General features: G+C 42.5%; 1 protein-coding gene across 1 annotated transcript in view; it reads right to left on the reverse strand.

Moving 5' to 3' along the window:
* Positions 1 to 1737: 1737 nt before the first annotated feature.
* Positions 1738 to 17622, reverse strand: part of HS2ST1 (heparan sulfate 2-O-sulfotransferase 1) — a 178144-nt gene continuing 162259 nt past the window's right edge. The window contains exons 4-7 of the mRNA XM_029063960.1: positions 16309 to 16447; positions 6198 to 6295; positions 4777 to 4934; positions 1738 to 3050 (exon numbers count right to left, since the gene is read on the reverse strand). Coding sequence (XP_028919793.1) covers positions 2824 to 3050; positions 4777 to 4934; positions 6198 to 6295; positions 16309 to 16447 — 622 coding nt within the window. The 3' untranslated portion in view covers positions 1738 to 2823. The remainder of the gene's footprint in view (positions 3051 to 4776; positions 4935 to 6197; positions 6296 to 16308; positions 16448 to 17622) is intronic.

The raw sequence follows: 17622 nt of genomic DNA on the forward strand, positions 1-17622 counted from the left end.
AGGATTGAGGAAGAAAATATACCCAGTTGACAGCAATCTAAATTGTAAATTGAAGAAATGTGGGCCAAATTTTCACTGTGAACAAGTTATTAGGTCTAATTTTGTTTTTAATGGTACTTGTTAAGTGCTTACTACGTGTCAAATGCCTACAGATGAGGTAACTGAGACACAGTGAAGTGAAGTGACTTACCCAAGGTTACACAGCAGACAAGTGGCAGAGCCGGGATTACACTTGGGTCTTTCTGACTCCTAGGCCCGTGTTCTACGCATTAGGCCATGCTGCTTCTCTATTTGGCTTCTAGGGACTTTCAGAGAGACACCGTGACACCACTGAAGCACCAGTTTGGAAATAAATTTTCCAGTGCTCCAAATGGTTCCCCAATGATAGGAAAGAGGTGGTGCGCACCTCACCGACCCATTGCTTACACTCTGGATAGTCTGCCTAGAAAATCTTTGCCAAAAGAACTTGAAATTTGAGCCACCTTACTCTATTTTGATCTACACCGCACATGTTTCTTCCAGACCTCTGCAGATTTTATCTTCATTCAACCGTGCTTATTGAGCCTACTGTGTGCAGAGCACTGTACTAAGCTTTAGGGAGAGTACAACAAGAAACAGGCACATTCCCTGCCCACCGTGAGCTCATAGTCTAGAGGTGGGGTAAAAGTCACTGTTCTGTTGTCAACACACCACAATTTTGTACCAGATTTCCTGCCAATCTTTCAAGAGCATAAAAAGAGAATAAAATAAGTTTAAAACAAAGTCTCTCTTGAGAGTTACAGTTCAGGGTTCTAAAGGTTTCTGGGACTAAATGTTTATCAAGACAGACAGCTCCCTAACAGAAATTTGTATCAAGGTAATTTGCCCAAAATGCTTAGATATTGTGGCAATTCCTTCTTTAGGCACATCTCCTCCAAGGCGCCTTTCCTAAGCCCTCCTTTCCTCTTCTCCCATTCTCTTCTGCGTTGCGCTGACTTGTTCCCTTTATTCATCCCCTCCTCCCAGCCCCACAGCACTTAATTACATACCTGTCATTTATTGATTTATATTAATGGTTGTCTCCCCCTCTAGACTGTAAGCTCAGGGAATGTATGTTTATTGTTGTATTGTACTCTCCCAAGTGCTTAGTACAGTGCTTTGCACACAGTACGTGCTCAATAAATACGACTGACTGTCTGACTGATCAAAACAATACTTATATTAAAAGTCTTAAAGACCATCATTTGAAAGCGTCACTGTTTTTAGAATTCTTCACCTCTTGGGAGGAGTGAGACACACCCAGGGAAATCAAATGGTACAAAACACTCTTTAGAAACTGCAGGTATAAAATACACAACTATTCTGATTATAAAACAAAACAAAACTCCATTTACAGTTGGAAGAGAAAAAAAAGTATTGCAGTCATCACTGCAGTTTTTTGATTAACTGGGATCCTCCTGAACTAAAATGGCTGTCTCAATATATTTTAAAATCCACCAGGTATTTTGCATTTTCATTATCTGCTGAAACATAGAAGGCTACCATCTTGAAAGAAGTCATTTATGAATTTATATCCAAGTCAGTGTATCTCTCTCAACTAGTTTGTGGATGGATCTTCCCTTTTCCAGCTGTGGTACATAATGAAGGGTGAATTGCTCTATGTTAAGAATCCTCCCGAATAATGTGCTGTAAATTAAAGTTCAAAGGTTATTGAAGTGCATTTCAGTGACGTCTGACAGTAACGCAAAGGAGAACTAGAACAGTAGACGTGATGTTTTAACGTGACATTAACAAAACTGGTTCAGAACCACCTTAAACTAATTACTTGTACCCTTTTGGTCCAAATACATAAAATATGCAGTATTTACAGCATTTTACTTCTTCTGTAAATGCAATGCTTTAAAACACATTGTAAAGCACCTTAGTAAAAAGATTCTACAGGAAAAAGTATAGTAGAAGTAAGAAAACCGGGACCATACCACAGCTCACTAATGGAGTCATAATATGGATTCACCAATATCTGTTTACAAGTATTACAAAGGATTCATGGAGGAATGGACATGTATTTACTTTTTTAATGACAAAGTTTCAATCTTAACTAAAACTGCAGGCAAAGTCAATACTCTCTGAAGACTTTTCCCAACCTTGGTTGACAGGAGGAAAAAAAGGGGAGCAAAGGGGATGGGAGGAGAGAAATACTGCCTCAAATCTTTATTTTTTTTGTAGTTTGTCACTGGCTTTAATTTGCTTTCAATCTTGACCTAATTTTATATCTTTAAAAAACTATATAAAGATGGGCAAACCAACAACAATAGCAAGGTTTCTCTACAAACATGAGCGTGTGATCCAATAAATGCCATTGGACATGATTCACAAAAACAAAGTACAGATGCTAACCAGATATTAACACGACAATCAATGCTGATAATCCCAAACTCTAGTCAAAGTGGGGCAGCAAATGATTTCTTCTTCACAGAAATTTAGGTGGAAATAACTGCTTTGAGTCTCAAAATCGGTGAACCAGAGGTTTCTTTTAAAAGTGTATTTATGTTTTCAGCTAGCATGGCTGTGTGTTAATTTTGGTAAATGAAAGCATAAGTTTCTTCAAACAGGAGACTCTAACTTCCACCGAAAGGTTTAGAGAGAAGATGTGAAGCTTAAGCTTCCGGAATACTGACAGGCCTAGGCGGTATCCCCCTTTTTGGATGCTACCCAAAGCCCACTTTCTCCACTTAACCGTGCGATGTCTCAGAGGCCCTTCAGCAATCCAGGTTTCGGTGCCGAGGACTAAGGAAAAACAGGTCCATATATTGAGTCCATTAATCTGACGGCTACACCTCATCCTTAGTTCGATTTCGGGTAGATCTTTTCATAGAAAAAGTTCTGTGTTAGAATGTACAGTTCTCCGTCTTTTTCCCGAACAGCGTGTGCTCTGATGAACTGGAACTGCTCCAGTGCAAATTCATAAAACTCATTCTCCATTTTCCATATGTCAGACTGCTGCAGTTTTGCAATGGTTTGTTTAGTAGGGAGTTTCTTCTCTGTGGTTTTCCTTAGATGGGATTTCTTTCCTAGGTGGGAAAACAAAACAAAAAGGGAGAAAGTTAAGACGTCTCTGGGACAAGACAGAACGGACTGGCATTCCTTCGCTTCAAGCCTCGTCGAGTTAATATGATATCATGATAAACTGAAGGACAGGTAATGCAGCTTAATCCACCATGCATTAATGTAACCTTCTGGGGCTGCTGGCAAATGGAGCTGTTGTCCCTAATCACTGCGACACTTTGATAGAGTCTTTAACAATGAGAAATCCTTAGTTTGATAAAGACTCAGTGAAAAAGGAAAGAGGAGAAAATACCAGTTGGGGCACTGTCAGCTGTCACCTCCCACAATCTATTTACATGGAGCTTAGTCCTTGCTGTTCTTTGGGAGACTTGATAAAAGATCTATTTGGAAATCTACCGTTTTGGATGCTAATTGCTAAGGAAGTTTTCTTTAGGGGTGGGAGGTTGGTATGCTCTAGGAAGTAGACTTCTGGAATACCACCCCGTAAAGACAGTTAGAATCATTATTATTACTACATTTGTTAAGCACTGGGGTAGATACAAGTTAATCAGGTCTGATGCAGTCCCGGTCCCACATGAGGCTCACATTTCGTGTAGGAGAGAAAATAGGTATTCACTCTCCAGGTTAAAGCTGAGGAAAATGAGGCACTGAGAAGTTAAGGTGACTTGCCCAAGGATTAGAACCCAGGTCCTCTGACTCCCAGGCCCAGGCTCTTTCCACTAGGCCAAGCTGCTCGTCAAATACAACTGCAATACAAAACTGGGCTTTCATTCTGCAGAAAATGGAGATGTATTGAAATTTAGAGATTCCGAGAGCAAATAAAACCTAGCAGGAGACTAACTTGATGCTCCAGGAGGGTCAAACATTGTTGAATCATCTTCCTTTTTTTCCTCCAAATTTCTCTCAACTGAATAGCTGTGCTTCTGGCGTGGACAGGCTTGAGGCGTTTGCCGAAGGTAGAAACCCTGCCCTGGGAAGTAAACATGGGGGATCTGGTAAAGCTGCACCCCTGTCTATGTCTAAAGCTGACACTCTAGACTTGGAGCCCGTTGTGGGCAGAGATTGTCACTGTTTATTGTTGCACTTAACTTTCCCAAGCGCTTAGTACGGTACTCTGCACACAGCAAGCGCTTAATAAATACGATTGAATGAATGAACTCTCAGCAGTCCCTTTCATTCATTCATTCAATCATATTTATTGAGCGCTTACTCTGTGCAGAGCACTGTACTAAGCACTTGGAAAGTACAATTTGGCAACAGATAGAGACAATCCCTACCCAATAACGGGCTCACAGTCTAGAAGGGGGAGACAGATAACAAAACAAGTACTTTCTATTTACTGCTAGCAGACTGTTTGGGGAATCAGGGGAGCCATCCGTGAGTGACGATTTAGTGCCTCTGTGACCTTAACATTCCTGAAGTGCCCACTCAGAATTCATTCTTTGGTTTATCTTCCCTTTACATCTCCAGTTTGTGAGTAATGCCTCCTCATTATAAAAGCAGCCACACTGCCTTGAGGTCTATATGGCTCAACAGATCTAATCCCCTAATCTGCCTTGAGGACAACTGAACAAATGGCTCCAGATTTAGGTGAGAGAGTGGTCGATGAAAAACAGCCCCAAATGACCTCCACAGGAAATGATCCTGTCTTATTGAAGAAAACTCAAGAACATGATGAGTCATGGCAATTCACAAATGCGTCGCGAAAGACTTTATCTAACACTTAAATACCTGTCCGGTAGAGTTCTGTGGCGCCCCGAAAGAACCGGGGCAAAGCTGCTTCCAACAACATGATAAAGTCTTCAAGCTCTTCAGTGACTCCCACGAGAAAGTATTCATTAATTAGGTTGTACTTGGCCTGATCCATAGCCCATCTGCTTCCCACATTCCTAAAATCAGAGGAGAGGAATTGGAACATTGGTATGAAATGAGCCAAGAGTTCTTGCTGCTTTGACACAATATGATGTTGAAGACACACACACACACATGCCCACAGAATGTCTGCTGTCCTTTATTATTTCTGCAGAAGAAAATTAATTTCAAGTCACACCTGACTTTAATTTTCATTCTCCACTCTGTTCACCTGCGCCAACACTAAACCAGATGTCTAGAAAAACAGGTCTCTATGGGCAAAGATTTATTTAAAATTCTGAGCAAATTATGGGGTTTGTAGATCATTTCAGTTTGAGTTCTTCGACATCTTCCCATGGTTGGGGAAGTGATCAGGACCACCATTTTTTTTTTTAGAAATATTTCAATTTTTACTTTATTAGACAAAGGTTAGGAATCTTTAATGCACGTAGAAGCACTCACGCTTTATGGTATTTTTTAGAAAAGGTCTCGAAGCCATAGAAGGGGTGTTTGACTTTCTTGGCCATCTATTTCTCACTGCTGTTATCGTGCTTTTGGCCGACGTTTACTCTTTTGACCCTAATTATCACAGGACTGCTGCACTTCAGCTATAACAAGAGGAAAGCAGACAGCTTAAATAATTGTTTGCTCTTGCAACTGAAATTCTAACTGTTCTAAAGTAGATACTAACTTGGATATGTTCATATTTCCTCTGTTGTTTCAGATGAAAATGATAACATGAAAATGACTGTCCATAAAAAACTGATTTTCAAACGTGAACGACTAGTTCACACTAAGAAGATTCTTGTTAGAAACAAAAACGCTTCGTGTTTCCCATCTCATTTTTCAGTAACATTTATTGGCACCTTAAACTAACTGAACATAACTTGAGTTTCCCTGAAAGTCAAAAACAGCTTAATAAGAAAACCAGGCCAAAAAAAATGTACTAATAAGTTCTGACACACGCAATGGCTAAAATGTACAACTGGGGAAAAATTTCAGGGTGGGGGAAGTTGGCAAATGCTGACCCCTAATTAGGGTATGGCTGGAATTCTTCAAAGCACACATGAAAACCAAACAGCATTCAAACTGGTCCAGAGTGAAATAACTGCAAGAACATTTTCAGGTTAAATGCCTGTAGAAGGTAAACATAAAAGTACACATTACAGTGCTTAATTATACCTTGGTCTTTCAATCCTTTCCCAATGTCTAACCCTCTGTTAACACATTCAGACTTGTTAAATATAGATTCTAGAGATAATCAAGTTGATTCGTAACTTTAGCCAAGTTTATCTCCCTACCAGCATTCGGAGCTGTGGCCACAGAAGAATGGAATTTGAAGCCAGAGTTTCTCTGGAGCGCAGTCTGAGCCTCCCTCTGCTACACATTCATCAAAGGTCTGGAAAGAAGACAAAGTAATCGATGAGCCATAAATTGGAGCCTTATCCAAAATCTCAATGTAGTTAGCTATTAAAATGAATTTGGGTTAGGAGGAAAGAGAGAGGGGATGACACACAGATTCGTATGCACAGTGTTTGTACATGTCTACGTGTGTGTTAGGAAGTTCAAAACAAAAATGCACAAGGTTCATTTTCTCTCACTTTTTACTCTAGACTCTCAGCCCCGTGTGGGCAGGGTTGTCTCTCTTTATTGCTGAATTGTACTTTCCAAGGGCTTAGTACAGTGCTCTGCACACAGTCAGTGCTCAATAAATATGAATGAATGAATTTAATTTTTCTAATAGTGTTTCTGTCAGGCACTGTACTAAGCGCTGGGATAAATACAAGCTCTTCAGGTTGGGCACAGTCCATGTCTCATGTGGTCCTCACAACCTCAATCCCCAATTTACAGATGAGGTAACTGAGGTACACAAAAGTGAAGTGACTTGCCCAAGGTCACACAACAGACAAATGGTAGAGCCATGGATTGGAACCCAGGCCCTCTGACTCCCAGAACCATGCTCATTCCACTAGATCACACTGCCTCTCTGAGATCTGCTCCTGTAGATCTTTTAAAGAGTCAGCGTGGCTCAGTGGAAAGAGCACGGGCTTTGGAGTCAGAGGTCATGGGTTCAAATCCCAGCTCTGCCACTTGTCAGCTGTGTGACTGTGGGCAAGTCACTTAACTTCTCTGTGCCTCAGTTACCTCATCTGTAAAATGGGGATTAAGACTGTGAGCCCCACGTGGGACAACCTGATTTCCCTGTGTCTACCCCAGCACTTAGAACAGTGCTCTGCACATAGTAAGCGCTTAACAAATATCAACATTATTAAAGAGTCAATTTGTTACAAGATTAGGAAATTCATTGGATAACAACTGGTTTTTGAAAACAAGTAAAAGTTGATGCTGCCCTACAGAGTTTAGCTTTTTCAATGGAGAGTTGAATATGGGCCTCACAATCCAGTATCTTTCCCTTGCTCTTAGCTAAATTTTATTTTAAAATCCTGCTACACAAAGGATTTTCCTCATGTTTTGACAGAACAGCAGCAAGTAATGGGAACCAAATACCACTGGTAGATTCTAATGTTCTCTTGCTTCTTCCCTGGGTGCCAGAGACTGGCCTAAGAAGTCCAAATTGATCAATGGAGGAGAAGGGCTGAAAAAGCCAGACTCAGAGATCCACAGCATAATGTAATGGACAGAGCATGGGCCTGGAAGTCAGTAGGTCATAGGTTCTAATCCCGGCTCCACCGCGCCTGCTCTGCGATCTTGGGCAAGTTACTTAACTTCTCTGGGCTTCAGTTACCTCATCTGTAAGGTACAGGAACTGTGTCCAACCTAATTAACTTTTATCTACCCCAGTGCTTAGAACAGTGGCTGGCACATAATAAGTGCTTTAACAAATATCATAATTATCATCATTATTATTATTATTATTATTACCAATTCTCTCTGAAATGGATTGGGACTATGTATCAATCAAACTGCATTTGTAGCATGCTCCATATATGCAGAGCACTGTACTACGATCTTAAGAGAGTACAAGAGAAGTAAAATCTAATTAAAGCTGGGGTTGGACACAAGCAAATTGGGTTGGACAAAGTGCCTGTCCCACATGGGGCTTACAGTCTTATTCCCCATTTTACAGATGAGGTAACTGAGGCACAGACAAGTGAAGTGACTTGCCCAAAGTCACAGAGTGGACAAGTGGCAGAGCCAGGATTAGAATCCAGGTCCTTCTGATTCCCAGGTCTGTGCTCTAGGAACCAAATCATACAGCTTCTCTATCAATCATATTTACTGAATGCTTACCATGTGCCAAGCACTGTACTAAGCATTTGTGAAAATACTATGCAGAGTTGGTAGATGCAATCTCTGCCCTCAAGGGGCTTACAGTCTACAGAGGGAGATAGACATTAATAATAATAACAATAATATTGGTATTTAAGTGCTTACTATGTGCCGAGCACTGTTCTAAATGCCGGGGTAGATACAGGGTAATCAAGTTGTCTCACGTGAGGCTCACAGTCTTAATCCCCATTTTACAGATGAGGAAACTGAGGTACCGTGAAGCTAAGCGATTTGCCCAAAGTCACACAGTTGACAGGTGGCGGAGCCAGGATTAGAACCCATGACCTCAGACTCCTAGGCCCATGCTCTTTCCATTGAGCCATGCTACATTTAGATTAGGGATGGGGAAATAGTAGATTATAAGAATATTTCCATTAGTATTGTGGGGTTGGGGTGAGTATCAGACTGCTTAAGGGGTGTTGTGGGTTTGGGGTGAAAATCAGAATGTTTAAGGGGTACACATCCAGGTTCATAGAGCAGGGCAGAAAGGGGAAATTAAAAGCTTAGTCTGGGAAGGCCTCTTAGAGGAGATGGTGATTTTTAGGAAGGTTGTGATTGAAGGTGGGGAGAGTGGAGGACTGTCAGATATGAAAGGGGAGGGAGTTTCAGACCAGTGGGAAAATGTGGACAAGGGGTCAGGGGTGGGATAGACAAGATCAAGGTATGGAAAGTAGGTTGATGTCAGAGGAGCGGAGTGTGTGGAATGGGTTATAGCAGGAAATCAGTGAGGTTAGGTAGGAGGGAGAGAGCTGACTGAGTGCCTTAAAGCCAATGGAAAAGGAGTTTCTGATTGGTCCCTGTCCTCCACTAGACTGAAAGTTCCCTAAGGGCAGAAATATGAGGTAGGCTCAGTTACAGCAATACCTGTGTAAGCATGCATGCACGCGCGTGCGTGCACACATATACACCCCCCACCCCCATATATTTATATCTACATCCCACTTACCAGCCTGCTACCTGTATTGTCAATTTGCTTGGCACTTCCTGACCCAAAGTAGCCGTCAACGAACGGCAGGAGAAAGGGAAACACCACTAAAATGCTCAACAGAAATATACTAATTGATTTGATGGCAAGGCCTCATCCACTTTCATGGTTTCCACTTCTATGCGGATGGTTCTCAAATATACTCCACTAGCCCCAACTTCTCTCCTGCTCTGCAATCTTGTATTCCCACCTGCCTCCAGGGCATCTCTTTGTGGATGTCCCACCTCTCCACCCCCAAGCTCAATGTGTCCCAAACTGAACAACTCATCTTCCCTGCTTCTCCTCTTCCTCCTCCATTCCCATCAAGGTTGACAACACTACCATCCTTCCCATCTTTCAAGCCTGCAATCATGGCATCATTCTTGTCTCCTCTTCTGCTCTGAACCCCCCAATCAGTCCACTATCAAATTCTGTTGCTTCTTTCTTAACACCATTTCCAGGGTCCACCCCTTTCCATCTGAACTGCCATCCTGCTGGTCCAAATACCTGTCATATTCCAACTTGACTACTGCAACAGCCTCTTTGCAGTCCTCCCTGCCTCCAGGCTCTCCCCTCTCCGGTCTCTATTTCATTTTGCTGCCCAGATCGTTTTTCTAAAACAGTTTTGCATCTGTCTTCCTTCTGCTCAGAAACTTCCAAAGGTTGCCCATTCCCCTCCATTTAATTATTACTATTGTAGGTAAGTGGTTATTATATGCCACACACTTCTCTATGAGCTGGGGTAGATACAATTTAATCAGGTCAGCATCCCCGTCCCTCAGGGGTTCACAGCCTAAGAAGGAGGGAGAACAGGTACTGAATCACCATTTTAGAGTTGAGGAAACTCAGGCACAGAGAGGTTAAGTGACTTATCCAAGGTCACCTAGCAGGGAAGTGGAAGGGATGGGATTAGAACCCAGGTTCTCCTCTGACTCCCAGGCCAGTGCTCTTTACAGTATGTCACAGTGCATCATGCAGAAACTCCTGATCATTTGCTTGAAAGTACTTGTATTCAGCTTTCCCCCCGCCTCCCTCTACACCACAGCTTTGCACACTCTGTGCCTCTCAAGCCAACATACTTGTGCCTCACTCTGGCCTCTCTAGCCACCTATTCCATGCTCAAGCCCTCCCTTCTGTCCTTTCTTTTTCATATCTGTCATTCATTCATTCAATTGCATTCATTGAGTGCTTACTGTGTGCAGAGCACTGTTCTAAGCGCTTGGAAAGTACAACTCGGCAACAAATAGAGACAATTCCTAGCCAACAATGGGCTCACAGTCTAGAATGTGGGAGACAGACAACAAAACAAAACAAGTATCAAGTAGTATTTGATACTATTTATAGTATCAAATAAATAGATGGAATTATAGATCTGTACATATTATTAATAAAACAGAATAATAAATATGTACATTTATACAAAAGTGCTTTCTGTGGGGCGGAGGGGGGTAGAGCAGAGGGAGGGAGTAGGGTTTATGGGGAGGGGAGGAGCAGGAGAGGAAAAGGGGGGCTCAGTCTGGGAAGGCCTCCTGTCTGGGAAGGCCTCCTGGAGGAGGCGAGCTTTCAGTAGGGCTTTGAAGGAGGGAAGTGAGCTGGTTTGGCAGACGTGAGATGGGAGGGCATTCAGGCCACAGGTGGGACGTGGACCAGGGTTCGACGGCGGGACAGGCGAGAACGAGGCAGAGTGAGGAGGTTAGCGGTGGCAGAGGAGCGGAGTGTGCGGGCTGAGCTGTAGAAAGAGAGAAAGGAGGTGAGGTAGGAGGGGGCAAGGTGACGGAGAGCTTTGAAGCCAATAGTGAGGAGTTTTTGCTTGATATGAAAGTTGACAGGCAACCACTGCAGATTTTTGAGAAGGGGGTAACATGCCCAGAGCTTTTAGACTACTGCTGTCTGGAACTCCCTCCTCCTTCATATCTGGCAGACCACTGCTCTCTTCAACTTCATAGGCATCTGCAATCAAATCCCTTCCAAGAGGCCTTCCTGGAGTCACCTCTCATCTCCCCACCCTATTTTCCCCCTCTACTTCCATGTCAACTCTTCCACGTCATCTATACACTTCCACTCACTCTCCCCACCAACACTACTCTCTTTAAAATCTGTTGCCTCCCCTTTCCTGAAATTTATTTTAGGTTCTGTCTACCCCACTAGACAGTAAGCTCTTTGAGGTCAGAGATCACATCTAAGTCATTTCTCTAGAATATGTATGAAATAAGCTCTCAATAAATACCATTGACTGGTTGTGTGCACTCTACCACCTTCACCTCATCCCTCTTCCCAGGAAAAATTAATACTAAGAATTGGGCCATTTATATAATATGCTTTACTTTTCTCTTAGAACCCAAATTAAGACAATCCAGTGTTCTACCATCCCAACTTCTTAAAAGGTTACTGAGCTCTTAACTATAGTAAAATGTTGAACTGGTTGTAAAAGGCTGGATGAAACATTTTGAAGATTCAGCAGAACAGTAATTGTTACCCTCTGTTTAGAGCACATGAGAAGAATATTAACCAATCAATCACTCTAGGGCATTTATTGAGCATTTACTGCATGCAGAGCACTGCACTAAGCACTTGGGAGAGTACAACAGAGTTGGTAGTGCTTGGGAGAGTACAACAGAGTTGGTAGACCGAAATCATTTCCTTCAGCTAATCTCCCTCTCCTTGGCATAAATTTCATTAAGTTTTTCTTAAAATATCTACACATTCATATTGTTCTTTCTGAAATACCAAGCTCAAAATTACGACAGTTCTGATGACCTGAAAATAACTTTCACTGCCACTTAGCACCTGCATGGCGTTAAATGAACAATATGGATTTCGCACAATAGAAAGCATTCTGGTTTCAAAAATAACACTGAAAATTTAAACGGGAACTGACGATCTATCTCGTCACTTTGGATGTAAAGAATTTCAAAATGACAAATTTCCAACACCGTGTCCCATTTCAAGTGTCTCAGAAGCAAAATTCCTATCTTTGACTTCTTTTGCATGTGAGGGCATGTAGTTCAATGCTCTCCCCATTGTAAGTACTCAAACAGCTAACATTTCATAGCAATGGAGTGCCATGCAGTTAAACAGGTCACATAGCAATCACGGTGTCACATTACAGCCTCCACAAGAACACAGCTAATAGTAGGGCTTTTCCCAGATTCCCATAATTCCTTTCAGAGGGGGCCACAATAGAATACTTATACTGCCAGTCACCTCTGATCTAAAGATTCATTCATTTAATTGTATTTACTGAGCATTTATTGTCTGCAGAACACTGTACTAAGCATTTGGGAGAGTACAATATAATAATAAACTGAAACATTCCCTGCCCACGATGAGCTTGCAGTGTGGAGAGGGGGACAGACATTAATAAAAATGAATAAATGACAGATAAGGGTATAAATGCCGTGGGGCTGCGAGGGGGGATAATGAATGTAGCAAGTCGGTGTGACAAAGAAAGGAATGGGAGAAAAGGAAAAGAAGGCTTAGTCGGGAATGCCTTTTGGAGGAAATGGGCTTTGAAGGTGCGGAGAGTATTTATAGCATGGGTGTGGCTACCCTATTTTTGTTTCTACCAATTATCCCTGTTCAATAAATCAATTGTATTTATTAAGTGCTTACTGGTGCAAAGCACTGTTCTAAGTGGTTGGGAGAGTACAATGTAACAGCCTTGGTAGATAATTTCTTCATCCACAGCAAGCTTGTAGTCTACAGGGGGAGATAGGTCAGGTTGCTGTTATGTCCAATAGCAATCACTAGATGTAGAATTTTCCATAGTGAAATGTGAAAATAGTTAGCAGTGCACAACAATACTGATTATCTGCTTATGTCAAAGTGATGCAAAATCAAATTAGCTGCACAGGGGATTTTAAGCAGAAAGAACACTAAGAGTGAATAAGGTATGATTAACTTCCAACCTCCAATTTTTTTTTTGCAAAGAGGGCTGAGGTTTTTCACAGATGCAAAATATGTCATGGCTTTCTATCCACCTGATGAATATTTCCAGCAAAACAGCACATCTGAGTGGCTTCAATTAATCATATTTGAGTGCTTAATGTGTGCAGAACACTGTACTGAGAGTTTGGGAGAGTACAATATAAAAGAGTTGGTAGGCACATTCCCTACCCACAGTTTACAGTCTAAAGGGGGAGAAAGGCATTACTATAAATTATGGATACGTACATAAATGCTGTGGGGCTAAGAGAAGGGTGAATAAGGGCACAAATCCAAGTGCAAGGGTGACACAGAAGGAAGTTGGAGAAAAGAAAATAATAATAATGATATTTGTAACGCACTTACTATCTGCCAGGCACTGTTCTAAGCGCTGGGGTGGATACAAGCAAATCAGGTTGGACACAGTTCCCTGTCCCATGTGGGGCTCACAGCCTCAATCCCTATTTGACAGATGAAGAAACTGAGGCACAGAGAATTGAAATCACTTGCCCTAGGTCACACAGCTGACAAGTGGAAGAACCATGATTAAAATCTACGACCTGCTTCTTGGGATTGGGCTCTATCCACTAGGCCACGCTGCTTCTCTATGAGGGTTTTAGTTAGGGAAGGCTTCTTGGGTGGAGATATCCCTTCAATGAGGCTTTCATCATCTGTCAGATAAGAAGACCAAGGGTGTTCCAGGTCAGAGGCAGGATGTGGATGAGAGGTCAGCAGTGAGACAGAAGAGATCGAAGTAAAGAGGTTGGTATTACAGGAGCAAAATATGTGGGCTGCGTTGTACTGAAACCAGCGAGGTAATGAGGAGGGGGAAAGGTGATTGAGTGCTTTAAAGATGACGTTAAGGCGTTTCTGTTTGATGCAGAGGTGGATGGGACACTCCCGGGGGTTCTTGAGAACTGGGGAAACATGGACTAAGCATTTCGTAAAAAACGATACGGGCAGCAGCGTGAAGTATGGACTGGAGTAGGGAGAGACAGGAGGCTGGGAGGTCAGTAAGGAGGCTGATGCAGTAATCAAGGTGGGATAGGATCAATGCTTGGATTAAAATGGTAGCTGTTTGGATGAAGAGGAAATGGTGGATTTTAGCAATATTGTGAAGTATGAACCAACAGGCTCTGGTGACAGATTGAATATATGGGTTGAATATATGGAAGAGATGAGTCGAGGATAACGGCAAGGTTACGGGCTTGTGAAACAGGGAGGATGGTGGTGCTGCCTAAAAAGACAGGAAAATCACGGGGAGGACAAGGTTTGGGTACGGAGATAAGGAGTTCTGAAGTTTGAGTGCCAGACAATGAAACTGATTCAGTACCACAGACGTTTCTTTTCAGAAACACGCACGCCTCTTGAGTATATGAAAACATCAGAGGGGCATGATTGTTTTCGCAGCAATGGCGGCAGTTGGTGCTATTGCTGAACTATTCTTGTTAGACACCCAGACAAGGTAAAAATTCCAAAAAAACCCCAAGCAGAAGTATGACAGATGCAGGCGCTGCCATCACTGGCTCTTCAAAATCCAGGCCTGGGTCAGTAGCCCAGCAAGTAGCCCAACCTCACCATAGCACACATTTCTATGATGGTTACGTTCATTCATTCACTCAATAGTATTTATTAAGTGCTTACTATGTGCAGAGCACTGTACCAAGCGCTTGGAATGGACAATTCGGCAACAGATAGAGACCATCCCAGCCCAATAACGGGCTTACAGTCTAATCGGGGGAGACAGACGGACAAAAACAAGACAACATAATCACGATAAATAGAATCAAGGGGAGGCACAGCTCATTAACAAAATAAATAGGGTAATAAAAATATATACAAATGAGCACAGTACTGAGGGGAAGGGAGAGGGGAAGAGCAGAGGGTAAGGGGGCTTAGCTGAGGGGAGGTGAAGGGAGGGAAGGGGGTGGGAGCAGAAGGCGGACGGGGAGCAGAGAGGGAGCAGAGGGAAAAGGGGTAGCTCAGTCTGGGAAGGCCTCTTGAAGGAGGTGAGCTCTCAGTAGGGCTTTGAAGAGGGGAAGAGAGTTAGTTTGGAGGAGGTGAGGAGGGAGGGCATTCCAGGACAGCGGGAGGATGTGGACCAGAGGTCGACTGCGGGATAGTGTCGTGTGTGTGTGACTGTGCGCGGGCACGCGGGCGTGATGTGGGAAGACAAACAGGGCTACTTCAGCTGACACTTCGGGACCAGAAGGCAGTAGTTTCTAAAAGAATTTGGAAATGCCTGCAGAACAAGGGGATGTGTGTGTACGTGTGTGATGGGGGAAGAGGGGAAGACAGACAAGGAATTATTTCAGCTGGCACATCAGGACGGTAAGGCTATAGTTTCTAAAATAATTTGGAAATGCCTGCAGGATGGGGTAGGGGGGAAGGGGAGGGTGGTGGTGGGTGGATGCGGAGAGAAGCAGCGTGGCTCAGTGGAAAAAGCCCGGGCTTGGGAGTCGGAAGTCATGGGTTCTAATCCCAGCTCCGCCACTTGTCAGCTGTGTGACCTTGGGCAAGTCACTTAACTTCTCTGTGCCTCCGTTCCCTCATCTGTAAAATGGGGTTGAAGACTGTGAGTCCCACGTGGGACAACCTGATTACCCTGTACCTACCCCAGCGCTTAGAACAGTGCTTGGCACATAGTAAGCGCTTAATAAATACCAACATTATTATTATGTGTGTGTGTGTGGTGGGCGGGGAGGGGGCAAGACAGAGAGGGAGTTACTTCAGGTGACATGTCGGGACCGTAAAAAAAAATCTGAAAATCCCTGCAGGACCAGGTGGGATGGGGGGAGGAAGGTGGTAGTGTGGGTGTGGGGGGGGGAGAGAGAAAGAGACAGGGAGTTACTTCAGGTGACACCTCAGGACTGTAAAGAATTTGGAAATGCAGGCAGGACAAGTTACCTCCAACAAGACTAAGATTTCTGGAAGGACTACTCTTCTCTTTCAAAAAATTAGAGCACCGCTTTTTATTAAGGAAGGAGAATATCAAGTACATACATCACTGTCTCACACCAATAACCAACAATCAAGAGAAAAATGTGAGCAGGACCACAAAGGGCTGCAACATCAAACTTAAAAGAGTCATCAGGCCTTTCATATAAGAGAGTGCTCATGACTGGGGGAATTCAAACAATCTGAATCCAAGGGTTACACTGCTCAATGCCATTTCTCTTTCAAAAAATCAATCACTTCATTTCATTATTATATATTCAACAATAAAATATTACCTTTTTATCTCCCTGTTTCCGCCTTCGTAACCCTGGTCTGTAATCATCTCCAAACCGCAGAAAGTAATAGTAAGAAACTAGCCTCTCTATTGGATCCCTTATGACGTTAATGTAAATGGGCTTCTTTTTAACACCAAATCTGAAACATAAATAAAAAGATAAATAAATGACATACTTATAAAAAATTATTTGGCTCTTGCCCCTAATAGGATTCATACTGCTGCAGATTTGAGATTCAAAATGTATTCTATCCGAACTGATAGAACAGGTTTCAATAATACTTGGGTATGATGTAGAATGGACAACAAGGAGAATGAAAGGGCTGACAGGAAAGGAGCAAAAACAAAGATGAAATCTAATTTCCAGATAAGGTCCTGGAATGGGCAGCCCACTTCATAACGTTTCAGAACACGACTAGAAATTTCATTTCCAACTTGGTGGACTTGGAATTAACAGAAGAACTTTAATTATCAAGTAGAGCCTCAGCAAGTTCTTTATTACATTCCATTCAGCCATTCACCGGTTGCTGTAAGGAACGGTGAAATGTTATTAAACTCTACCATTGAGCATATTCTCCTTCTCACTATAATGTCAAGGAAAGGGAGAGGAGGTTCATTAGCTCAAGATAAATACATACTCCACTTCAAAACATACAGCTGGTGTCTAGGAAACCATTTCCAATCTTCTCTGCTCTTTGCAAATTTCCACACATTTGTAAGGTCCAGAGCATAAATTGACAATTTGAAGGAGTTAACTTTGCTTCCAAAGAAAGGGGCTTAAAAAAAACATCAAAGTTGCCGAATTTGTGGGTGGATAAAGGGCATGTTCAGTTTCTAATAGGCTCCAAGATCTCCAATTTTTTTTGAGTGCGTGGCACATAGTAAGCCACGCACTCAAATACCATCACCATCATCATTTGAAAATTGAGAGCTATGCATTTTCTGTTCTCCTAAAAAGACAATATAGGATGTGTTCCTAATTTAAAAGGGGAATACAAAATTTTCAAAGTCACCAAGCCAATAAATTAATTAGTTCGGCTAAGAAGTCTCTCAATAATCTGAAGTAAGAGTCAATATATAGGTTCCTGAATTCTGGACTCAACACTACTTCTGGGGCTATAATTTGATTTCTAGTCCCATTATTGCCAGAGGTCAGCACCAAATTTCACTTTTTTTTAAATGGTTTTTATTAAGCACTTACTATGTGCCAGGCACTATACTAAGTGCTGGGGTAGATACAAGCTAATCAGATTGAACACAGTCCATGTTTCACATGGGGTTTACAGTCTTAATCCCCAATTTACAGATAATAATA

The sequence above is a fragment of the Ornithorhynchus anatinus genome, chromosome 4 (assembly GCF_004115215.2).
Source record: "Ornithorhynchus anatinus isolate Pmale09 chromosome 4, mOrnAna1.pri.v4, whole genome shotgun sequence".
Classification (NCBI taxonomy): Eukaryota; Metazoa; Chordata; class Mammalia; order Monotremata; family Ornithorhynchidae; genus Ornithorhynchus; species Ornithorhynchus anatinus.